Below are 27,360 nucleotides of genomic sequence, written 5' to 3'. Positions count from 1 at the left end.
TGGAATGTACATTTTCAGAGGTGTTACTCACTAACAAAACTTTACACAATATAATAAATAAGAACAACACCTGAATATACCTCTTTATATAAATTATATCAGTTTTTCAAACTCATTATACACTGGCATAATCAGATGACCTTCCCTACTCAGACTCCTATTTTCTTTGTGTATAGTTCCAGTATTATATTAAATACTGATTAAATTTTGGAGGCTTTATAACTTGTTGTTACTGAATTCCATGGATGGAATACTGTCTTTAACATTTTAATTCCTGTATTGCAAATTAAACAATCCAAACTGTTACTTTTCATGATATGTCCAAATCCTGGAAAGACCTGTCACTAGCACAAAACAGGATGAAATAGATTTAAAATACTTCTATAACGTCAGCCACATAGTGTCTCTAAAAATGCAATTATGCATCCATTTATAGCAGTGTTTATCTGGATTTTACTTACTTGACCAGAGCATTTCACTGCAATTCAAGCATCAAGGATGCAGTGAATTCATACTTGGTATATTAGTTATGCAGTTGTTTACACAGTACAGAATTAGACACTTAGACAATCTAAAAAAATTATAATGTCTTGATATATTTCTCAACATCTCCAAAGTATTCAAACTAATGAAGAAGGTTTACTACTCTCTCTACTTTTAAAAAAGCAACAAACACTTATAAGACATAATAAACATTTTTATTATTGAAGCAAAATTTATGTCTACGAGCTGAAAAAAAACACTTAAAAAAAAAAAAAAAAACACAGGCTTAACCTGCATGTATTTTTATGATTGAACCACTCCATAAATTACAATTTAGTTTTGATTTGTATTTTTCCCTTCTGGCACAGTTTTACTAGAAACTGTCAGTTTTCTTCTTAGAATCATTTGCTCATGTATTGTTGTGTTAAACTGGTAAGCTGTTTCCCCTTGGGGAAAAACAGTCATTTAAAGTAATTGATAATTGGAGTCTTAGGTCTACCATTGACCAGACAGATACCTTCAGGGCCAATTCAGTCTTCTTGAGCAAAGGAGACTGCATTTTTAAAATATTTAAAAGGAGATTGCATTTTTTAAATATTTAAAATTTTAAAATATTTAAAATATTAGTCCCAAAACCATTCATGAACTTGCTGCTGACAGCTGCAAGAAACTTTATTGATTAATGCAACTGCCACAGTAACATTTTGAAGTTAGATTCTTGCCACAAAGACTAAGAATGAAACAACAAAATAATTTCTAACAGTCTCCTCTACAACATCACTCAATATTCAATTACAGGTAAATTGCAACCTTCAACTACAATATTAAATCAAGTCACCTTCTCGGTGACTTCATTTACATGAGCCTCTACACAAGAACCATTCTGCTTTCGAGACATACTCTAGAATGTTAAAGGGGGCATTTAATTTTGTCCAAGAATTTTTGTAAAATTAATCAACTTCCTGTAAAACTTTTGTAAAAGTAGCCAGCTTCTTTCATGAAATATCAAAAGCTGTTTTAAGTTACAAAACTACAGAAAATACAGACAAAATAAATCAATCATCTGGAACCTAAAAAATGACAAATTTATGCTTCCTGAGCTTACCTAACATTGTCTTGAGCACTTGATCAAGTTTTAAAAGGTAGGTTTTTAAAGCAAATTAGGGCACAATATTAAAATGCAAAAGCCAAACAAACACCTTGACAAAGACAGGCTTTGATACTCACCCATCATTAGAACATGTCAGAAATTCTTCCTTTATTTTTGGATGCCAACAGCCTGAATTAAGCATTGCTGTATGACCCTATGGAAATAAACACAAGGTTGTCTTAAAAGGTTTTATAAGAAGTCTTAACAGGCTTTGTAAGTTTTACTCCAATCCATCAAGCAAAACCATTTCAAAAACTGAGAGTAGAATCCCTTCTGATCAGACTGAAGTTACAATGGTGTAACAATTTTTTATGTATTTTAATCCACTTCATTCTTGCCTGTTTTCATTTTCAAATGATAAAAACATTAATATTTTCCTTCTTTTTATATTTTTTCCTCTCAGACTATGGCATAGAATCACACTTGTTCTTTTCATCTTGGCAGAACTGTAACGCAGAAAAAGGATGAAACAATATGCATTAATACCATATTATGCAAATTGTTTTTAGCCACATAAAAAATAATAGCAATGACAAGAATTATCAGGAAGGATACAATACACAGGATACAATCTTTTGTTTTAGGATGAAAAATCAGAAGGAAATTACTTTAGCCAAATGCAAGAGACTGTCATTATGTTTACTATAACGATAAGATGTTTTTGTCCAGCTGGCTTTACATCTTTGAAGTACAGACACATGATCATTGACTACCTTCAGAGAGAAATCTGGCAACTACTCCTGTAATACTGGAATTATTTTAGTTTGCTTTAAGCAAAAATATGGGGAGAAATACTGTAAAGTTAATGGGGCAATATAACAAATATTTTAGCATTTTGACTGTCAGACCAAAATACATTGGAATTCCAGAAGTTTACAAGAGAAAGAAAATCTGTATTATTTTTTAAGTAAACAAGAACTAAAGCAGATGTTACCATTTGATGGTTTTATATACATATCACTAGCCAAAAGAAATAGTGATCTGACAAGAACAGCCTCAGGCAAAACGGTATTTAGCCCAGTTATTTGGCAATACACTTTACAAGCAATAAATAAATCATCTTTATTATCAGCTTGAGCAGTAGATGTTATCATTACATTTTTAGGCTCTTCGGCTATTTATAAAACTGACCTGAATTTAAATCATCTATGTAAAGAGAATCCTTGTCACATATAGTTTGTGGTTGTAAGGATGCAAAGTGCTCAAAACCCAATCAAGTTGTTAAAATACTTCAGAACTATGAATCAGCTGTTCTCCATTTGCATTTTCAACTACTGTTAAAAATGTGCATGCTGTACCTTATTAGTCTTTTACACTCATGACATAAAAGTAACTCTCTCCTCTCGCCCCTGCCTTGAATAGGGTAAATTGGATCAGCAAAGGATGAAAAGTAAAAGAAAGCAAGAGACTAGATCAGATCAATAGTTTCTGTTTTTTTTTTTTGTTGGTTGGTTGGACAACAGTATGGGGTAAGCTGGTGATTTTTACAAGATACACTTTTAAAGAGATGGATTTCTCATAGCATCATAGGTATGTTACTTGGAAGAGATCTATGGAGTTCATTTAGGCCAACCTCCTGCTCAAAGACAGATGACAGCCAATATCAGAACAGGTCAGCCATGGCTTTGTCTAGCTTGAAAACCCCCATAGTTGGAGGTTCCATGGCTTCCATGGGTGACCTGTTCCTATGCTGCAGTACCATTGTGCTGAAAAACTTCTACAGTGACAAACCACTATAGACTTCTAGGCTAAGACTGTTGCTGTTTTAGAAGCATTTGGCTACAACACCATTTTGTCTTTTCCAGTAGCTGTATACTGTTATTAGATTGCCATCTAACCTCCAACACACTAAAAGAGCCCAGATGCTTCAACCTCTCGTCATAGCACAATTGCTTTAGAGCCCTGGCTTCCTTGGAAGGTCCCGGACCTCTTTCAGTTTCTTCAAACTCACCTTGAACTGAAAGAAAAACCCAAAACTGCCTTTAATCTGCTGACACATGTATCTTATCGTAGTCCAGTTTGCAGTTTGTCTCATTTACAACAAAATTAAGTTGTTAGCTGACATTCAGCCCAGCATCCATTGTAACCTGTAGTCCTTGTCAAGCCAGCTGGTACCAAGCATGTATCGCTATAATGTGACCATCCCAACCCAGAGTGGGGGCTTTGCACACTTATTTATTAACTTCATGCTGTTTCTCATTCAGAAATTAAATAAATGTCACAATACTGTCAATACAGTGGTTTTGCTCTTTACCTTGGTGTTTGTCATATCCACAATGTATTGGTCTCCTTTTATGCACTCCATTACTGGGAAACCATCTCTGTCAAGCACCTTTGCCTGGGAGTTACCAGAGACAACCAGAATGACATCTCCTGTGCTGCTGTACTGTAAAGACTTGATTTGGTGACTAAAAAAAAAAAAAAGCCAGTATTAAAACAGAAGTGTCAATGGTGAGAAAATGCATTGCAGAAATAGGCCCATATACATTCCTGTATCAGAAAGATGGAAAAAAAAAATCTAAGAGCACAGGATTAAAGCTTTTTATTCCCATGTGTGTGTGTGTCAGACTTCCTTCTTTAATGACAGAGCACATTGTACAATAATATTTACAAAGTTGGCACCTAAAACGTCATTTCTGGCAAACATATTTACTTTAAGAATGCTTTGTAACTCCAAGTGAAAAATAGCATGCCAGATTCAGCTCTTCAGGGCTCAAAATTCTTCCTCACCTTCTCAAAAGCAACATCTGGATTTACAGTAATCTATAAAGTACTATAAAAGGATGCTATAGTCCTACATCAAAATCCATTACACACTGTACAGCAGGAAATTCATCATATGTCAGCATTCTCCCATCGTTTGCTATGTTCAGGGCTACAGTTTCATCAAAGATTCAAATAAAGATATATATATAGATATATATCTATATATAATATAGATATAGATATAATATATAGATATAATATATAGATATAATATATAGATATATTGGTGTATATATATATGTATATATATATCTATATATATATATAGATATATATATATAGATATATATATATACATATATATATACACCAATGAACCTGGAAAAATATCATTAGGTAATAATCTACTATACCCTAAATGATTGTTCATTTGCTGCAAAAGCTTTCTTACATACATCTTTCCTTGACTGAAAAAGCTTGGGACAGAAATCATTGAATACCAGGACAAGAAAAATTATTAAATCAAAGTGGGATGATGGCAAGTGAAGCATAAATCCATTTCCATCCCCAGTGACAGCTTCAACGTCTTCTCTCAGCATTCTGCTTTATGTACAAAGCTCTCTGAAGTCACTGTATCCAAAGCAGATATCCTTTTGTTTCCCTACCAGACTACACACTATCACAAGGATAGCTGAGAACAAAAAGTATTGTATCCACCGCTCACCTGCCAGAAGTGATATCCTGGCACATTAACAGAAAGTGTACAACAATATTAACACTTCAACTCTGCAGTTAAATTAACTGAAAAGCAGAGATCACAATGTGTTTGCAATTCTGTTTTTATTCTTATGGCCTCCAAGCTATGTTCAATAAATTGATCATCACAAAAAATATTGTTCAAGTGCATCAAGAAATAATATTTCTATACCAAAGGAGTATATTTCACTTAGTGAAAAACATAACCATGTGCATTCAGATTCTAATAACTTTATGAAAACTATTTTTTTAACATAAAATTTCACATCAGTAGAATTAACACTCAGGTGATCAATGAATCTGAGTATGCAATTTCTAACTTAATTTAACATTTTATGTTTTGCATGGTATTGAATTTGTAACTGACTCAGCAGGAGCTATTATTTGTAAAATCTCTCCTCAGACTGAGATAATGTACAAAACACATAAAACATTGTAATACGTATTTTAGAAAATCTGCATTGACCATAGAAATGTAAACTAAGCATAAGTTTCTTATTCAAAAAATGTTTGGCAAAACTGATTACATTATGACTCAAAAGCCAAAAATTGCTTCAAGTACCCTATTATGTAATATGAACTGGCAGCCAAATTGGCTGAAGTATTATAAACTCTAATTTTTAGTAGAAAAGAGACACTCAAATCTGGGAATTTCCGAAATAGATCACAGGCGATGTCTGAAAAAGCATCCTGAGCATAAAGAGCAAGAATGGATACTTGCACAAAAGGGAGGGAGAAGGTCAACCACATTAAGTTCAGAGGAAACACTGAAAAGAAATAAAAACAAACCCACAAGAGAAACAGTATCTATACTCTAGAATATTCTCTGCAGACAACTGATAAACTATACTAAAGAATCTATATTGGTCTGTTTGAACAAACTTTGCTTTCAACTTTGAGTAACATTTAAGTTTCTTCTAACATAAAACACCTCCTGATTTTACAACACCTAGTATAATGGGAACATAATTCTAACAATTAATCAAATCAGGGATGTGGGGAAACAAAAAAAAAATTAAAAATGTTTATTTTTTAGATATAGGATAACAACTTTTAGATATAGGATAACAATAACCTCCTAACTGTGCAATATTGGTCTAAAAAAACATATGCAGTAAGTCATGCTGTACATAAGGTATTTGTACAACCCAGAAGTTATTGTTTTTCAGATGTTTACTGGACTGTTACCAAAAGTAAGGCTCTGCAGAGGCAATTCCTAAAAAAAAAAAAAAAAAAACTTTTGGTTCTTATTAATGTTAAAGCAAAAGTCTTGGAAAACTTACAAAAGCAATTCACTTTAACAGGATTAAAATAGGCTTAATCCAAGGTTTAAAGCTGCCAAACCAGCATAGTACTTTCTGCTGGAAGTACATTGGCAGAGCTGTGACACTGTTAATTTCTACACACATTTATCACTGATTTCCTTTACACTTGCCCTCATCTTTAATGCTGAGGTGTGGTTTGAAGGTACTGTTTTGTTTTTCCAGGCTCTCTTTTTCTTGTTCTTATGTCTCAAATCCAAGGAGAAATTAACATAGTAATCTGATATTATGCTACAAAATGGAGCCTGGAGAATGTGTAATTCTTCTCAGGCTTTTTATTCTTCTTAAAATGAAACTAAGTATTTGACTCCAGAACTAGATTTCTGCTAACACCTAAAGCTTCCATACCAGAACTCCTCAGAATTCTTCAAGATTAAGGTCTGTGAATGCACAGTCCTTGCCATAAATTCTGCAGTGAAAAAATATAATAAGAGTATATATACAACTGAACACGGGTTATATAAGAATCCTCATAGTGCTATCTAGTACTAAGACTACAATTGCATCTTATACCATTATTACCAAGTACTACTAAATTTGAATTTTCTCTTCTGCTCAACATGGAAGTGCTTCAGTTAAAATAATCTCGTCCTGTGGAAGTAAAGACTGTGGGCTATTTCTTATTGCCAGTTATGACAAATGAGAGGAAAACGCCATTTGTGTTCTGTTACACACTTGTGCAAGTGAAATTCATGCCAGAAAAGTCTCAATGTGCAATTTTTTTTCCCCTCCAAAGTTGCATGTTTACCAAGTCATGTTTTCACAATAAATGTGCTATTCTTTAATTTACTGTAACAAAGTAAGTCAATGTAAGATCAAAATCACAGCATATTTTTATTGTTTTAATTCTTCATATTTTAAACCACTAGTAGAATCTCTTTTTAGTTTGCTCCTTTTCAGGCGGCCTCAACTTTTTGTCGTCCTTCATTAGCTGGAGTACTGGTACATCTACAATTAGTCATGGAAATCCCAACCTTCCAAACTGACCAAAATTCAGTTTTCGCTTCGTCTATTTTTAATGATTATTGTCTGAAATTCTAAGGACTACTTATTGCACATCGTACACTTCAATCCCTTTTAAACATACCAAGCATTTTATAAAGTGTGTCTCATTAATTAATTATTAATTAATTAATAATTAATGTCTAACCATTGGATAGTACTTTTCTAGAAAAAACATGCTTTTTTTTTTTTCCATATGTGTGCATATTTGAAAGTTAGCTGTGCATAAGACATGGCATTTTAAAGGAGATTGATATTCCAGTTATCTGTAACAAGTACACAAACCTGGTTCGTTTATTGGCTGAATTGCCAGTGAACAGTACAAAAGTCACTGTATAAAAAAAGGTTTCCTGTATTGCTATATATCTATATGCCAATACAAATTTAAATAAATATAATCTTGTCAGACGCTGTGTCTGTTTTTTTCATGTGTGTGTGTTTTGTGTTTTTTGTGTTTGTTTTTTTTTTTTTTTAACATGTACTACATAGCCATTTTATTATTAGTTCAGTGCAAGGGATCACTACTTCCAGAAAAGGAGGATTTAATGAAAATATGATCCCCTCAACAACCTCATAAATACTGACAGTAACTACAGAAGTTATGTCCTTCCCATGAACATAAACTTGAGCTTTAGTTCATAATCTATTTGCAGATATGTTATTGACAATTCCATCTGCAAATTCACCTATACCTTCCTAAAAGATTAAAATATATGTCTGGATAGAACATGTAAAGATGTAACATGACAAGTTCTTGGTTTCATGTTCCATTTACCACAGAAAGTGCAATGAGATAGAAAAGCCTTTCAAGCTAGCTATCTTACAAGGCTTTTGTGCATTTTATTAGGAGATTAACACGGCCAATATCTCAAGTGAAAATGTAAGTCTTTATGCATACCATTCACAAGGCTGGAGTGACCGAAAAGCCTGGAGAGAAGCATCCATTCCAGCAAAATCCCAAAATTTAACATCATAGTCATATCCACCAGTTATCAAACGGGCACCTGAAGGATCCAATCCCAAAGCAGAAACCTACACAGAAAAAAAGAAGATCAAAGTTTTTTATTTCTCTTTTTTTCTGTAATTCTTCTTAAGGAAACAAAATATAAAATATTGCTAAAGTAAGAAAAAAATAATTCGGTGTGGTAGTTTATATGTTTTGTCTTTGAATTTTCACCATCTTGTACAATGTCTGAGTACCTCAAAAAGGGCATGGAAAATGAAGGTGGAAATTACATAATCTGAATACAATACTGAAGACTACAGAGAACAGCTAGTTTACATTGTTTGCTTTCCTATTTTCTCAATGATGAATTTGGATATCTTTAATTTCCCTGAAGAAAACAAAACTGTACTCTAGACTTGTTTCAGAAGTACAAGTAATAGTTCTAGCAAGATTTTGAAATGGTATTTAATATCCATCAGTTTAAGATTTTGCACTATACTCAACGTAGTACATGTGCGCATATATGCACGTTGGTTAAATTTGCCTCCTGAAGGAAAAAAAAATATAGAAACTTGGTTTAAAAAAAAAAGTCACAAATATAAAAAGATTTGTATGTCTGTCTGACATACAAAATTAGCTTCATAAGGCTACTTAGAACTTTGAGTAAAGAATGCTCTCATTTATTATCCTCAAAAAACAGGTGATCCCACGTAAGATGTATAATTATTAAATCCATAAACCCTTTCATTTCAGAGAAAGCGGTCCTCAGCACAATAAAATAATGCAGCATTAATAGAAAGAAAATGCTCTAGAAAATGCCTAAAAAGTGATTTACAGTGATGAGCTAGAAAGATAAAAAAAAAAAAAAAAAGGTTTAAAATATCTTATACTCCAAGAACATTTACACTTTTGACAGTTCCTGGGAACAACAAAAAAATAACTTTCTGAGTAGAAGACAACACATGAGAATAATGTTATGGCTACAGGTTAGCATTGCTAAACTTTTAGGATAAAAAAAGATCAAGTCAATTGTTTCCAGGTGCCTAAACTTTTTAAATATTCCAGATATTCATACGAAAAAAATCTAATAATTTGCATGCAGTGCTGCTGCTCTGTATCTACTCTGTACACAGAGTATATGCACATACAGATTATATTCATTGTGTATACAGAAAAAAAAAATCGCAAAAAGATATTCCCTTTTCAGTGTCCAGTTGAGTAAGTAATAAAAAATAAATGTTTCAGTAATGTAATGTAAAAACAACAGTTAAGAACTGAATTTATCCTTTAAGATGGACAATTCGTTTTTGCTAAAATTAAGGTTTTCTTAAATGAAAGAGTTTGCATTTTTTTGTTTCATGTAGAGAAAGTTAATTTATATATTCCTTATTTTTATCAAAAATTCATTTCTAGTTGCCATCTTCTTAAGGCTCATGCTGATCCTTAGGCTCTTACCTTACTGCGTTTCAAACTTATAACACCATGGTATAGGCTACAGTTTTAAGAAAATACGTCCAGAAAAAAACAGGAAGATGCAAAAATGATGCTGACTGCTGAACAAGCAACCAATTTCTTCTTCACCTAGATGTCCTACTCTAGGAGGACAACTTCTGCAAGTAAATGCTTTACTTCTGCAAGTAAATGCTTTAGACGCATTTACTTGCAGAAGGCTTATGTTTTAGAGAAGATCCTTATATCTCCTTTTAGAAGACCTTATTCTTCTAAAGAATCCAAAGAATCATCAGTCAAGCTAATCCAGTGCCCCACAAAATCTAGTTCACACTTGCAAATAAATCCAACCTTTTAATTTATTTTTTACTTCTCTGAATCAAATGTTTAAATGTACTGCTTTGTGCTATCCCTAAGAATGAATTCAATTCCACTTACCTGTTATGTCACTGTGACTTACTTGCCCTACAAACGAAACACATGCAATCCCTTATGTCCCTCCCCCATCCCCCAATTGCCCCTTTTTATCACCTAAATACAAGTTTTGGACCCCACTCATTTCATTCATGATTTCTAACAAGCAGAAACACTGGGCATCTCCAGATTAATCATGCATTAGAATTAACAGATTCAAGTACTCTGTTCCACAAAAACTACTATAGGAAGAAGCAGCTGTGATATGAGAAGTTCAAATACATAATCAGAAGTATTCTGAACAGTGTGCTTTCTTTCTCATACCTACAATGTATCAAAAGCGTCAAGAGAAATATATATACATATATCCCTGAAGTTTCACTGGGAACAGTAACTCTATTACACTGTGCAAGCCAGGCAAGCAGGAAATTAATCAGGTTTCTGGAAAGACTCCAGCTTGGGAAATCTTTGCTGAGACTTTTCAGCTGCACAGGAATACAGTCATCATCAAACCCAATTTCATTAGATTGAAGAGGTACAGATGGGACATAAGGTTTAGCTGAAATACAGTACACTGTATGACTATAAGACGACGAGTGTAATTTAAAATGTTGGTGGAAAACACTGATATCAAGATATCAGGTTGCTCCCATCTTTATACAACTGTCATTTTTACTGTGTAATGACATGGCTGAGTAGTCCCGTAATTTAAAAACAAAAGAAAGGCATGGGGGGGGGGGTGGGAAGGAAAGGCAGGGGGGTGGGAGGAGGTAGGAAAGATAGTCCTTCTACAGAATAGCTGTTTTTTTCCAGTGATATATTTAATTCCCTGCATCCAATCTAATTTAACTGTGCTATGCATATCCACATTATAATTCACCTCTGCTCTAGGTGATGACAGCTGTATTCTCATGCAGTCAAAATATCTCAGAAGTCTTACAAAACTGTAACTTCCCCCCTTACAAAGCCTTTTAGTTAGAAATAACAGGAGCTTCCACTTTCGGAAACCAGTAAAAATCAGAAGATTTACTGGTTTAATATATATAAAGAAAAAAACAGTGTTTCTTCACATAATAAAGATTGTTCAGAAGTATATTCAAGAAACATACTAGAGAAGCAGTTACTGCAACATGGAAAATAAGAAGGTAACTTGCATTAGTATGAAAATAAATTAGTACTGAGAGGTATTACATGCACCACGTAAATAAAAACTGTACTTTTTTTGTTGTTTAAAGTGCAATAAAAAGCATATTTTACAGGTTTTAAAATTCAAAGAGTATTTTTGTATTTTCATTAACAACGTATTTGTTTCTTTCTTCTTCTTCTCCCACTATGTCTGCACATCAAGTACGATGACAAAACAAATGAGTAGGTCTTATCACTTCTCTACACTGGAAGATACAGCACAACAAACTCCAACACAAGATTAATGAATAGGTGCTTCTGCAGATAACTACTTTTGAAAGCTTATAAAAATATTTATGATCTTTACTGTTAAATTTAAACCTCCAGTAAATTCCTTTAAAATGTGTATAAATGATCAAATTATTAAATATTAAAATATTAAATTCAAATTATTTATGTTTAATGTTTTAACTTGTTACAGATGTTAAAAATTTACTAACTTTATTTAGAAAATGTATTTAATACCATCAAATGCTGAATTGTTAAATGTATGATTACATTAATTACAATTAAATTAATTAAAAATACATTTCTTCAGATTGTTTAAAAGATCATCAAAAGGCACTTTTCTCAAAGGATTTTTTGTTTGAATTTTCTTACACCCATCCCACTCTGGAAATTTTCAGGATCGCTCTCACTGACAAGTTCTATTAACTAGCTGACAGTGCTGTCACAGAGATATGATAACAATAAAAGGAATTCTAATATTATTTTCTCCCTGAAACTTAAGTCATAGCCCAAAGTGAAGACCATAAACAGCAGCAGCGTGTTCTTGTAAGACCAAAGAAGAAGATGGGGAAATGATTTGGGAATGGATTCAGGGCTAGTCATAGCCAGAAAAATTTTTTTACTTTGTAGAAGCAGATCTTGGATCAAGCAACACATAAAAGCATTTGAATGTGTGTTGGAAGATGAAATTACCCAGGAAAAAAGAAAAGATACCGAGAACAAAGACACAAGATCCAAGCCAGAAAGTGTTTCTTTAAAAGAAAGTGAAGAAGGAATATTTGAGACGAAACCTTAAAAAGATGCAGTTAAAGACAAGGAAGAATACAGTTTCAAGAAACTGAGGATGGCTTATAAAAGGCACTTAAAGATTCAATGAAAATGAAGGAGACCTACATTCTGCTACAGAAAGGTCGGTCATTTTAAACTTCAGCAATGACACCCTCCTTGAAAAGCATGAAAAGTCAGAGAAAGGTCTAGATTAGAACTGTGTCTAGACTAGAAAGGTGTTGAGAGAAGTCTAGAGTAATTCTATCTAATAATTGTAGAGTATGAATTTGCCAAAAAGGAAGAAAAAAATGAGACAATGGTTCTGTCAAATGAATTCAAGTTTGGGTTTTTATCAGAAAGGAAAGGTGTCAGTCCAAAAGCACACCTTCATTGCAGTAAGAAAAGAACTAGACTAAAAAAAAAAAATTAACAGATCAGCTTCTTGATTTCAGCCGATAACAAATATTCAGTAACTTACTTAATAGACTGGATCAGTTCTAGAAAAAAATAAGAAATGTTGGAAATGTGTTACCACTTACTGTTTTCGTCCCGTGTTGGAGTGTAATTTCATGAGAATCTGGAATTTTCTTGACAGGGTTCTGGAGGAAAAAAGACAAATTCAACTTTGTGGAAACAGTGTTACAACAACAAAACACTGAAATACATATAAAGGTAAAAAATGTTTCCCCTCACACATGTGATAACCCGAGGGAAAGGGGACAAATCAGAAGTAAGAGACCAATTCCAGATTTTTATTTTCGTGGTTATAGCCCTAAAATATGAGGAATAATTAAGAAGGAAAAAAAAAAAAAAAAAAAAAAAAAAATCACCTTAATAAAGAATGAAAACAGTAGAAGATTTCCTACTTTTCCTCTTTAGAACACAGTAAAATTCTCTTTGGTTCTTAATCAGTAATAACTAATGATCTTGTGATGGATTGATTAAATCATTGCTCATTATACAATTACTTTCCAAAAGAAGGAATCTATGAGGTTAATGAAATTAATTTAAAAAAATCTATAAATTCATTACAGAAGTTAAATTATCTACATTTTTAACTGGGATCATGGATTAGCTTCCAAATTCCACCTCTGTGATTATCTCCAGCTCTCATGGGGCTTCATGACTGCCACTTCAATGGCAGTCATAACATAGAACAACATAAGTCAGTGCATTTCACTTAACGGCAAGATACAGACTGAAGACAATTACAGCTTAAAACATCACACTAACATCTGTAACACAAATAGCTACAGAGAATGAAACTTTCTGGAAGTATTTCAGTGACTGGAAGGTTCTACAAAGGTCATTCAAATCATTATTCTCAAAATATTCATGTCTGGTACCACTAAGTTTCCTAAAACAGACACAATCCATCATTTTGATGCCAGACATCTTGGTTATAATTTGCTGTTGCCAAAACATAATTTTAAGATAATTTTTATGCACACTTTTTAAGTTACATTTCTCTTCTTATCCATCTTTGCCAATTCCTTCCTTTTTTTTTTCCACTCCTCTACAGAAAGTCACTAAGGCATGAGGCTCTTTTAAACTGTTTTTTTTTGTTTGTTTTTGTTTTTACTCTAGTTCTATCAACTTTATTTCTCTGGTAGAATTGAAACTTTTTCCATCTTTGATTTAGCCAAACATACCATTCTTCTAACTCTACTTTTTATCACTGACAACGTCCCTGATTCTCAAACCAAATGCAGTTTCTCCCCACCTCTCCTTTTCCCTCCCACTCTCTCCCATGTAAACCCAGCAGAAGACTCATACCTGGTGTTTTCACATTCACAGTATAAGTACATCTTTGATAGTCATAAGCATCTGAAGAGAACTCCAGTATTAGCATGTAAATCTTACACATACACTTCAGCAAAAAAATACCCATGGGACTCTGGGTCCACACAAAGTCTGAACAGGTAACAGTAAATGTTTACATAAAGCTGCACACAACACTGTGAAAGGTACAGCCCACACGTCCCTATGTCCTACTTCCGCCATCTCACAGGTTCACAAGTTGAGAAGCAGGTGTAAACTGAAATGCCCAAGTGAAGCTTTGATTATGAAATTCAGCTTATCATTCACTTGGCACTATAAATCACCCAGAGAAAGGTGTAAGTGCAACACACATGCAGTTTTCCATGCCTGATAATTTGCTATACTATAAAATGGTATTTGAATGGTGTAGGAATGCAAAAAACTGCTCAGCAGCCATTGACTGTACTTGCTATCTAAGCACATTTCATAAAAACAGAAGGAAGCATGAAAAGGAAACAACACAGTTTCAAAGCTTCATGTTGCTGTCACAAAGGATGCATCACTCCTGTGAATCAAAGGCTTTCGGATGAACTTCATCTACTGCTGCAAGGAGAAACAGTACTGTGGTCATTCTCAACTTAATCACTTCAGGGTTGCTAATTTTATATTCCAATCTGCAAAGGCAGGTTTTATTCCTATTATTTTAGCAGTAAGTTTAATTTTGAGAGTATCTTAATTACTTTTAGAGTTATTTTCAACAGCTCAAACAGAAGGTTCTCATGAATATCCTTATTACAAATAAAGCAGCTAAGAGCACCACAATTGCAGATAGACTACCATCTACAATAGCAAGTGACAAGCTCAACTGCTTTCAGTCACATCTTTTTTTCTTCTTGGGTAGTTCCAAATGAAATGATTTACATGTTTTTCACTAAATACCACCGAATGACCAAGAAATGACAGCTAAAAAGCCTAAATAAACAAACAACATTTTCACACAATTCCTCCAGGTTAAAAACCAAAATGTGCTAGCATAAACTTAGTTAATTGCTAGCTCCTCCAGGTGACAATAATCAAATCTCTTTTTTAATTAGAATACTGAAACACACAAGAACACTTTTGTTGTACAGTGCACCCACATCAAACACAGTTCTGGCTACTTATCTTTAAGGGAAAACAACAGGAATTCTGTCACCTTATAAATCAAACATCCTGACCCTAAAATTCAGACATTTGGAGAGAGCAAGCAGTGCTACATTCTGCAGTGTCCAAAGGATGCCTGACTGTTCAAACTATTCAAAACAAAAATTAAGATAACAACCCCCAGGAACATATCCTGGCTTAACATCTTCAATTCAGCCAAACATTTACAAAAAACAAATTCTATTTTAGTAACTATAAACTTCCTAAGCTATTGCAAATACTATAAATATCTTGCATATATTGGAGCATTACTAATCAGAGAGGTAGAGCTCAACCAAAATGTATTCACACTGCTAGGTGTTTGCAGTTGCTGCTTGGATTTCAGCTTCTAGTTTACACACAAACATTTAATGTTTTAAAAATGCTGTTTTGCACATTTTTATGTAATTAGATTAAGATGAACTGAAATACTATAAGTTGTTGATTATTATTTTTTTTTACCATATCAAAACAAAGATGACAGTAAATCTCTCTCCTTTTTTCATTTTTGGTGTTAACATATCTCCTGTTACTTTTTACAAAAAGTCCCAATTCCCCTGCCTTTTTTAAGATTAATATGCATTAAGCCCATAAAATAGTGTATTGTAGGAATTCTCAATTTTACCCAAAAATTAAAAGCAAGCCTTACCTTTTAAACAATTTCTGCAAAGGGACAGTGCAAGTCAGGAATGACATCTGCAGTTTCCTGTTACATTTTTCCAGGTAATTCCACCCCTAGCTGACTGTTAAGCTCCTGTGCCTGACACCACTCTTCCATTCACTGCGCCCCACTGTCTGTAAATACTGCATTTTTATTTGCCTTTTTTTTTTTTTTTTTTCTCGTTCCTTTTGGGAGCTTCCTTATCCTCAAGCAATACTTGTAAAATATGCCACTAGAAACTACAGGCTGAAACTAGGTCAAAGTCTCCAAGATCTCTTGAGAAAAAATCAAAGAAAAATGAAAAAGAGATAATCCAATAATGGAGATCAAAACAGGTATGAAAATGGATACACGAAGGCAAAATTGGTTAAAATCTGGATTTCTATATCATACAGGATATCCTTAGGTATTCTTAGGGATACCAAATATGAGCAATAATCATCATAGAGGTTTGGTATAAAACAGAGGGATACAAGAAGTGGGAGAAGAATGGGCCAGTATTTAATAGACTTGATGTTTGGCTTGAAGAGAAAGTTAGGTCCCTTAGAAAAAAAGAATCCACTAAACAATATAACTGACGCAAATATACAATGAAAAAACACCTCAGCCATAACCATCTATTAGCCTTGCAGAACCATCCAGACCATTCATTTTAGATGTCTAATAAATTAGATTATGTTCAAAGTCTTAAATGGATAAAAGGAAAGAGACAATGAAATGCAAAATGTAAATTCCATAATGGCACTACAAGGCACAAACCCAGGAGATACTCTGCTGATCCAACAAACACAATAAGCACGAACTGAACATCGTGGGGGAAAAAAAAAATATCCACTGGAATCCTCCAAAGCGTCCCCCAAAAATACCACTCAAAGGTAGACTACAGGTCCTCAAATTACTTATGTTTTCATGGCCAAAGCAGAGGGAGACAGAATGATGCATCTGTCTAAAAATACCTATACTGCTCTGTTTCTAGAGATCTGTAGTTTATTATATGTAAACTGTCCTGAATGAAAAGAACTTCCAAGCTAACAAGTAACAAGTAACATTGCATGCACCAGGCCCTTAAATGAGAACTTTTCTGGGCACCCACAAGAATACAATTTAACAGAGGAAACAATTTTATTTTTTTTTCTTTTTTTTTCTGTGTTGGGAATTGTCCTCGGATTCCAGTATAGGGGATTCTGCCTTCCTTGGGGATTTCAAGATCAGATGCTGCACTGGAAGCAAATATGACTTTGCTTTTCTGGATAGCTCCCGTGTTCTTAGAACTTTACCAAAATGCTGACTGACTAAAGAATTGCAGAAGCAGAGCTATGCTACAGCATGGAGGAAAAACACGCAAACAGTTAAAATAAATGTAAGCACTTTTCCTGTCTAGAGCAGGGAAAGAGGTTAAAGTAGGCTTGGCTACTAACTTTAAATACCTTAAGCACTGCACTAAAAAAGTCCTTCCTGATTGATTTAATCCAGCAAAAATGTGTAAACACTCACTCCCTGCTCTTTTGGGTCTTGCTTCGGTACACTCCAAATAGCAGATGCTGTCTGTTCATGGGCTAGATTGAAGAAAAGGAGGCAGGAACTACACTTTATAGAGATTTCTCCATTTCTGGTGACACTGCAGGTTTCGTAAAGTAAATTGAACAGAGATAGTCTGAGGCAGAACTGCTGCCTCAGTAGAAGACAGATGGAATAACAGGGTTAAGGAAGAATAGCTGGTGGAAGCAAGAGGGGGTTGACAAAAAAAAAAAAAAGTAGTATCAAAGGATTATGGAATTACCTGTTAAGGTAACATCAAGTAGCAGCAGCAATTCAAAGACTCAACTGAAGGACTTCCTACAGAAATTCATGTTTAATAACCCAAATCCAGGCCTTCTGGCATTTAAGATTTTTTTTTTTTTAATTATTATTATTTTCAAGCATTTTGTTCAAATGCCACATTTGTGTTTTAAGTTGTTATTAAAGCCTCCTCTCTTTCTCTCCAAAATGATTGAATTGCATGGAAAAGCAAAAGCCGCACTACTGGGAGGTGAGCAGGAGAGTCAGAATGCCTTTGAAAAGCATCTACGTTGGACTCCAGTATGGACACTGACAGCACTAAAATCTTCTTTCTCATGACCAGGCAAGAACAATTTTCTACTTATTCTATTATTCTCCAGAGAATTCAAAAAAAAATTGAAAAACAAAAGGTAATCAAAAGTGACAGAAGTAATCAAAGAGATAAATGTGTCTCCTAATAAAAATGTTCATACTGTAAAATGTTATTATATACTGTAAACACCTTGAAAGAAAGCGTTCTTAAGAGATTTGAAGTATAAAACAAGTGGGCAGATTACTCATCAATAGTCACAATTGAATGTACGGGATTTCTGACATGATAGCTCTGAGAGCAGAGAGGTATATAAGCTCCTCAACTTATACTGATAATTAATTAAAAAAAAAAAAAAAAAAAAAAAAGCCATTGCATTATGTGCTATAGTATTATATAACTGCCACTGTATCCTTCCACAAGGATAATCCCAATGGTGGAAGGCTGTAAATAACTTTTATTTAAAAAGTTACATTATTTTTAAAATTAAAAACAAATGAGCAATTTATATTCAATGTTACTCCCTTATTTCTGTATCAAATATGTTCAGATTACAGGTCAAAGTAATCTCCCTTTGAAACATCACCTAAAATCCAACCCAATTGTTTATCTTATTAGGGAAAAAGAAGTAATAGAAGTTCAACAAGCTTAACAGGGAGACACTTGCAGTTCTTTCTACCTTGCATTCAATTTGAACTGATACTATGTATGTAAATGCATGAAATTCAAGGAACTATTCTAATGATGGTGAACAGAAAGAACAGAATCTTGCTCCATCCTTTGACATTAAGTCTTATATCTGTCTGATAACACTTCAAAAAGTGTTGAGAGGGAGTATTTCACAACTTGAAAAAAAAAATATGCTTCAGTCCTCTTTTCAAACTACAATAGCATCTTAAGCTGTTGGGCTGGATTTTCCATGACAGCAGTGAAAGCTGAAGACAGTAATAAGAGTTTAAATTGTGTTTTGTTTGTTTGTTTGTTTTTCTGTTTGTTTTAAACCCCTTTTGTAAATAAACACAAACTGATGTTCATGATTTGTTCTGGAAGTTACCCCTCAGACACTAATTAAAATCATACTACTTGTAAAATGGGAAATTATTCCACATCCTAGTTTTTCATTATTTTCCTTCATATCTTAAACTGAAACTACATGCCTAAAATGTATACTAAGGTTGTATAAGAGTACACTCAAGAGAAAGATAGAAAGATGAGAAAATATAACATGAGAGATGGGTAAGATATTTTTTAAACAGCAACAGGAAGACAGAATGTTTTCTGGTTTATAGAAATACATTATCCACAAACTTTCATGAAGGAAGCATCCATAGTTGAGAAGACATTTCAACACCTTTTAATTTCCTCTTTTAGTTATTTCCTCTTTTTAGATATTTTTTGATGCACACTTACATATTATTAAAATCAGTTTTGTCTAGATTCCTATAACTACATTTACAAATGTGATGCAGCAAAATATGGAAAACAGTTGCCTCAGACTTCCCATACAGTCTTCAAAAATAGACAACTAATTCCAAAAGAATAATCTGTATAAAAAAAAAAAAAAAAAAAAAAGAAGAAGAATCTGTATCATGTATCAAGACTCTGAATCATTTGGAGACCTCTTCTCTTTATCATCTACTCACAGAGTGTAAGGTAAAGAGGTAGAGTGTTCGGGGAAATTCCTAACAGAGGTGCCTTGCCATGGTTGGATTAATCAGCGCCTCTCTGTGTGTGCGTTTACTATCTAATATTTTGGCCTGAAAAAGATAAAGAAAAATGAAAACATTATGGAAAACAAGAGGGTTCACATAAACACTGCTATGAATCATCTTGGCCAATATTCCCATGAAATACCCACAATATCTGTTTCTCTTGGAAAAATGTAGATAACTCATAAACTCCATGACAAATGCGTAAGCTTTCAAAATGAACAGAAATATTAGAAGGGCCCTACACTGTGATGTCCCCCAGTTACCATTTTCAATTTGGGTAGCAATCAAAACAGCACAAAAAATACTTCTTGAATTCTAAGTACTAGAGAGCTAAGTAGAGATTCTTTTCTTTAGCAAGTTAAAATGTATTACTCTAGGCTGTCTCCAAAAATTAAAGAGGCATTTAAATAGCTAAACTTCCTTGCTAATGCCTAAAGGAAATAAATGTATTTATTCAATATGTAAACAGTACTGTGGCTAGCTTCTCTCAACATCTTCTAATTCACAGCCTCGTGATTTTTTTTCCTGTGATCTGAACCAGAGTGTTTTGTTAGATTTAGCAAGCAAGAGAAAAAATCTTGGATTAAATCTTCATTCCAGCCTAAGACTTCCTAAAACTACAAATTCACAACATTATTCTAGGTCAAAACGTACTTTATTAGATGGTGGTAGTTTAGAGACTGTTCCCATACACAAAAGGTAACATGAACTAAATCTCTTCTCTTTCGTGCCACTTCTGAAAAGACTCCAGTGGCCTAGCAATTTACAAAAGCTATTGCAATTAGGGAGTCTCAGCACAGTTGGCAAATACATTTTTAAAATATAAACACCGTACTTCTAAAGGACACCAAAAAGCCTGCCTGATCTTTCTCTTGGGAGTTTCAGATAGATTTCAGGAGGTTGCTATTTTTCACCTACACTCTAAAACCCCATTCAGATAATTTCTCAATTTGTAACAAACCCTTGATTTATGAAACCAGAGTTTATATTAATATTTATGACCTGGAAATTGTTCTTACAATATATACAAGAGAGATTCTCTTGAGCTTTGTCCAAAGCAAGTTGTAATCTCTGATAAAACTGATGTACATCTATAATTGTGGTCATTCAAGTTTCTTTTGCAGTTTCTGGGAGAGCAATTTAGTTAAGCTAAGTGTTCTCGTGATATTCCGGATATGTTATATTCTGCTTACATAACCACCTGTCTATTTCATTTTTATCATCTCAGTTTCAAATGTGTATAAATATACCTCACATTTGTTAGAACAGTATGCAAAACTGCCACATACCACTGAAAAGCACCCACATTCTGTCAAGACCTAGCTTTACTACAGCAATAAGATACACAGAATGATTGCCACATTGAGAATGGGGAAAAGACAAAACCCGAAAAAACTAGCATTTTCATAGCATTTTCCAGAGACATAACCCTTAAGATTATTCGTCAAAGCTGAATAGAGTACTTCATTTTGACCTAAATGGATACTGTAATTTATTCAGAAACCGTAAAATACCACAAATAACCATAGATCAGCTGACCATAAGGAGAAACAAAACAAACACACAGCTAATATCTATTCTCCTCTCTGAAAGCTCTTCTCATTCTACCATATAAAAGAATAAGTAAATTCTGAAACCACAAGGGGAAAATAATTGTGAACTTTCATCTCTCTAAAGTGCCAAATGTTTAGCTTAGACATAAACCAGCCTCACTTTGGCATTCACATAACTCACATTCAATTTTGTAAGAGTTTCTGTAAGATACAGATTTCACATGTGATTTCTAATGTAGGGAATGTAGCTCGGAAAACACGTGTAAGGATACAAGAACACAACATGAGACACAGCATCAGATTGAACCTAACTTTTCTTAATGTGGTACATCTTGCAGCTTGTTAACTAGCTGAGAAACAGTTACATTCAACTGACTCTAAAACATGCTTCCATCTAAACTTTACAGAGACTTTATCATATCATTGTTTGGCAAACTTAAGGAAAAAATTGTATAAAGTTCTTTCACTTGACTTACCAAGTAAAAAATATGAAAACCAAAGTTACACTAAGAATACCAGAAGCAGTATCCAAACTTTAAATATTTGGAAGATTTTTATACATTTTTCCAGTCATTAAATCAGTTCCACCTTCTCCAGATTTACATTCTGTCTTAGAATAAAATTATTAAGATTTGAATTTGAATCACACCTCTACAAAGTGAAAGATTCTTTGGAAAAAAAAAAAAATGCCACCCTTCTATATAAACCTTTCAATTACAAATTAATATTCTTTTTATAAAAGTCAGTGATACCATTAAGCCTCTGTAATTCATTCAGCAAAAGGCAATTTCAGTTACATATGTTTCTACTGAAGTACATTAAAATAACAATATGGAAGTACATTGAAATTACAAGAGACCAATGCCCTAAGACTTCTGATGATCACACTGGCCTAGAGTTTCATAAACATCAAGATGATATTAACAAGAACCTCTACACCAGTACAACGGCAATCACGTTACTGAGCCATCTTCTTAAACCACATAAGTTTTAACCACGACAGTTAAAGCAATACACAATTTAGGTGTAGACCAAACCATGACCTCTGACTTCGTGCAATTTATTTCATTCCTGCACACCCTGGTTTCCTCATCTGAAAAACCTGAATAAATAATATGTATCATAAAGAATCTGCTACAAGGGTTTATTCAACAATGTTGATGAAGTTCATCAAGGTCCTCAGGGATCCTGTTATTCTTAGCAAACACACTACAGTCAGCAAAACTAAACAATCACATCTCTAGAGAGAGAGAGTTGTCTGCACAGTCTACTTTTCAACAGTTCTCCAATTCTGATTGTAAAAAAGCGTTCACTACATGAACTTGAAAAAAGACATCTATGCACATTGCCGCAATTAGTGACAAACATTCCAGTTGTCTACAAACTTACTAATCAATTAGGATAAGGAACTAAAACTGAGGAGGTGGGGGGAAATCATTAGGTAAGTCATGCAAAGAAGATCTACAACCATGGGGTAGGAATAGGAGGGGTGGGAGTTAAAAATTACAGTACGTCTAAGTTACTGCAGGAAGGAAGGACAATTTCCTATCTAGCTCCCACAGCTGGTTCCAATTCTATTACTGTTTCGATTACTAATTCTCCCATGCCACACATAAATTACCTTCAAAACATTAACATTTAAGCTGTGTTATAGCAGCAGAATTTTATGTAATGTGACATGAGAAAAAACTGCTAAGTGACTTTATGCATCTGGAAATAAGAAAAGATACATTTATATTGTACACATGTGAGGTCCATCCTTGGAGGAAACACCTTTCTGCATGTGTTAGTAAGGTATATTCCTTTAGCTAAAGCTGTTATGTCAAAGGAAGGTAGTGCATTATGTTCAGTTTATGTACCCACTTTCTTAAAACCACTGTAATACCCATCAACACTACAAATAATTTTCAAGAATTATTTGAAATCTCTGAAAATTCCAAACGACTGCAATTAAACCTGACAAGACATACAACTAAACAGACAGCCATTCATTTCTATGTAGCAATTAAACAACTATTATTCACTATTGCTCAGTTGTGTAATATATGGAAACAGAGCGATGACCTCAACACATTTTGGAATGGAACAATGCCCACATGTCAAACCCAACACTAAAACTGTCAATCCACAAGGAATTTGAGGTATATAAGTGTACAGAAGCAATGCTCTCACTTCTTAACTCAGACTACAATAAAGATCCATTTTCTAGACAGTGTACAAGATTTTAGCAGTGGATAAAGAAGGCAAAAATTTAGGAACATCACAACTTACTGAAATGCCTCATTTCGCAGACTTCTACTGATTTTATGTTAAGCCCTTATATATATTTCTTACTTAATAACTGTTAAGGGATGTAGAGTATTAGATACATCCCACAAGATCTTTATTCAAATTATTCAATAAACTTTTTGTTCTGCTCCATAAGGAGCTGCTTCAGATACTCCACACCACACAAAGATTACTTGAGTTACCAGAATGGTCTTCTTACATTTACAATTTAAAATTTAAATGTATATGATTCAGATTAAGTCACTATTAGTCATATACATAACCTTGATCACTTAACTGAGATGGATTAACATCAACATGCATCTTCAACTTGGTCAGCATTATTGACAGCTAGCAAGATATTTGTCACTCACACTCATCTAGTACAGAAATGACAATTTTGGATCTTCATGTGAAACATCATAGAAACTCTGTGAGCACTTTCTTTTCAAGTCAGGAGAAAAAGAACAGTCCTGGATATAAGGAAACACAGTTTTCATACCCCATGTCTACTACTTATCTGCTGTGAGACATTGCTTGTGTGCCTAAGTATCATGTCTTAAATGGGATAAAAATGTCCCACTTTGAATTTGTGCTACAACGATCAATAAATAAGGTGGGTTTGCTCATACCTTTGAGCTGCTCAGGTTCTACCAAGACAGAAGCCATTAAAAGTGTCTATTAGTAATACTGTAATACCCCAAGTCCTTACAAACTCATTTATAAAGTAAAGTAAAAACAAACAAAAAACACTTCAGAAAAAAAAAAAAAAAAAACCTCTCTGAATAATGCTCATATTACAAGCAATTTTGCAACTGTTGAGAAAACATGTCTGTAGTGTTTCATGTCTTCTGGTTGACTGGTGAAGTTGCAGGGGAATGCACAATTCCATAACTACTGTTTCCATAAACAAGAAAGCTGTAAAAAAAAACACTCTTCAGTAGTTCTTCCTCTGTGACATAGGGGAAGAACATATGTTTGAACATAGTTCCAACTCAGTATTCTATCAAATGAGAAACGAAAGTACAGTATAAGCCAAAAACGAGCGTGAGAGAAACAGCTTATAAACACTTATTGGCTTTCCAGAGGAAAAGTTGCAGTGGTGGGAAGGAATGTATAACCCATAAAATCATCTGAATCAAAAGCAGTCCAAGAATTTTGGCTCAGATTTGTTCAAATTCCCTACTATGGACATCTTCCAGGCAACTACAAAAGAAGCCAAAACAAGGATTCCCAATTTTGCACAGTTTGCTGAGCTAGGGCAGAAATTAGCTGCCATTTCTGGAATTTGTTCTGTAGGCCTGAATTTTTCACATTAACCTCATATTTGACATCCACCTTGGACATGTGGGCCACGAGGAGATATGGCTTAGTTCTGAAACTAACGCTGTCTCACATTAACACCTACTGCTGTCCCAATCTTGCATGTTTCCCAGGACTCTTAATAACTTATATTTCATCTCTTAGGAGCCACATGAAACACACAGTAGATAAGCTTACAAAAACTGTTTTGGCCTAAGTTTGTCATTGCCACTAATCTGCTTTAAGGATAAAGTGCAAAGCATACTGATCACTTGACGGCACCTTTCTTCACAGGCCTGCCTTTTAAGCTTACCTTACTTTCCATGGTTAACCTTCAGGTACTATGGATCCTCACTTCATCTGGTTACCACAGGTTATATGCAGTCTAAGATACCAAAAATGGACCTCAGAGTAGAGAATGAGAGGAACCTCACAAGAGGATGCCATCATGAGATCCTAATAAACCTCTACAAACAGGGAGACACTCCTCCCCTGACACCTTATTAGCTGAAGTTACTCTTCACAAGCCAGTTGTTTCAGGCAGATGTCAAACTATTCCGTAGGGAAATATATTAAAATGCGAAAATTCTGATGCTGTTGGCAACCTGTTCCTACCTGTGAAACAACTTGTCCTTTGAATTTCAGTGCATTACAAAAATATGAAAACCGAATGCAAAAGAATCATGCTTTTAAAATACAATCATCTGTTTGGCACAAACTTGTACTATTATAATCAGTATAATATTATTAACATAGATTTAATCTATTAAAATGCACCATCAGCTATTCATGCATTCTCAAATCCTCACAGTCACTCTGCTACTGAACAATTACAGCACTGTGGCATATAAATGTAGGTGAGGGAACCAGCTAGCAGGAGTGAGCAAGTACATATAAATAGATTTTTGCAGTTGGTTGTGGGTATCAAGAGCTTAGGAGTATCTATTAATACAGATAGGCACAAGATAGATACACATTGCACTGTCAGAAGTTTGCACAATAAAGGCAGTGGGGGAGTTCTGGCTAAGACACCGGAATTTTTCATAAGCTTAGATATTTGCTCTAAGACAGTAATTGCTGTTCAAGCGATAGGCCTGTTTACAAACTTTCGCTTAAAGAATTCAGATAACTCATGAGCAGTATTGTCAACTGCAAGCAAACCAACCTATTTACCCCAATGGATGAAAGTCCTGAGATGACCTCCTTAGAAATTGAAATCAAAACAAGATATGGTATGTTAAGCCTAGGGCTTACACAGTAAGCCCTTTTCATTTTAAAAGTGCCAAGCTGAGAGATTATTGTCAGTGTGCTTCAGAGCTCCCAGAGCTTCTCCTCCAAAACTTTTCAGCAAGAACAATGGCACAGACAAGAGCTCAGGCAGTGTATTGCCAGGGGTTGCCATGCAGTGCTTTCAAAAGAGCAATGAAATCTAAAACTGGGCTGCATTCTTTGATGAGACAACTGATCACAGATTAAAGATAAAATAAGTAATATTTTATTCAGCTAATTTCAAATACAAATGTACTATATATGTAAATGTTCAGATTCTAACATCAGTTCCTGGCCTGCAAGACGTATTTCCTAACAAAGAAACCTCAGTAATCATTCTTTTAGTGTCTCTGTGCCTCAATCATTCTTGATTTATTTTACTTTTTTAATCTGCAGAAACTGCATTATGCACAAATACCTAAACACCTTTGAACCAAAACTACTTATCAGGAAGTTCTCTTGCTCAATTTAGTTCTGAGTATCAGCCAATGCTACACATGGTTATGCAAGTTCTAGAGAAAACACAGCCTGAAGATATTTTCTTGCCCAAGTATAAATTGGGCTTATATTGCTCCAAAAAAGTTTCCAAAGGCAATTTATATTATGAACTACACTACTCCAGAAAGGTGAGACACCAGGAAGTGTCAAGAAACACTAGAAAAAATAATCTTCTTTACTATACTCACAAGCACGGAGGTTTAATACATCTATAAATAACAGAAGAAAAATGAATTTTCACCACCTCATGTTTTCAGTATTTTTTCCTCTCAATGCTTTTCAGAGTAACACAAATTCTTCTGACACCTCTCTCCTACAGTATGCAGAGGATCCACATTCCATTCTTATGCCACTAACCTCCTCTACAGTTACTAAAGTGCTTTCTTGTATTACTGGTTCTTATTTGCTAAATTGATCTCTATATCATCTAACTGCTCTGTATGATCTGTGATGAAGTGTACCAGAAAAGGTCTGCTATCTTAAATATGATTGTACACAGTACTTCAAGATGCAGCTAGACACAAAATTTTCTCCTCATCAGCCATAGAAGTTGGGTAATTTCTAAGATACTTTGCTACTCATCAGATTTGGTTACAGAGTCCATTATGAGGTTAGTCCCTAAAAGTATTAGACAGGGTTGCAGCTTCCATTAGATC

At 34.1% G+C, this 27,360-nt stretch overlaps 1 protein-coding gene across 1 annotated transcript in view; it reads right to left on the bottom strand.

The window, feature by feature from the left end:
- WDR70 (WD repeat domain 70) overlaps positions 1-27,360 on the bottom strand; it is a 139,255-nt gene that overhangs the window by 88,005 nt on the left and 23,890 nt on the right. The window contains exons 6-9 of the mRNA XM_084503670.1: positions 12,949-13,008; positions 8,318-8,451; positions 3,888-4,041; positions 1,711-1,787 (exon numbers count right to left, since the gene is read on the bottom strand). Coding sequence (XP_084359796.1) covers positions 1,711-1,787; positions 3,888-4,041; positions 8,318-8,451; positions 12,949-13,008 — 425 coding nt within the window. The remainder of the gene's footprint in view (positions 1-1,710; positions 1,788-3,887; positions 4,042-8,317; positions 8,452-12,948; positions 13,009-27,360) is intronic.

This window comes from Aythya ferina (assembly GCF_964211825.1).
Source record: "Aythya ferina genome assembly, chromosome: Z".
NCBI classification, from domain to species: domain Eukaryota; kingdom Metazoa; phylum Chordata; class Aves; order Anseriformes; family Anatidae; genus Aythya; species Aythya ferina.
The sequence above is the reverse complement of the archived record's forward strand: the minus strand, read 5'-3'. Positions and strand labels throughout refer to the sequence as shown.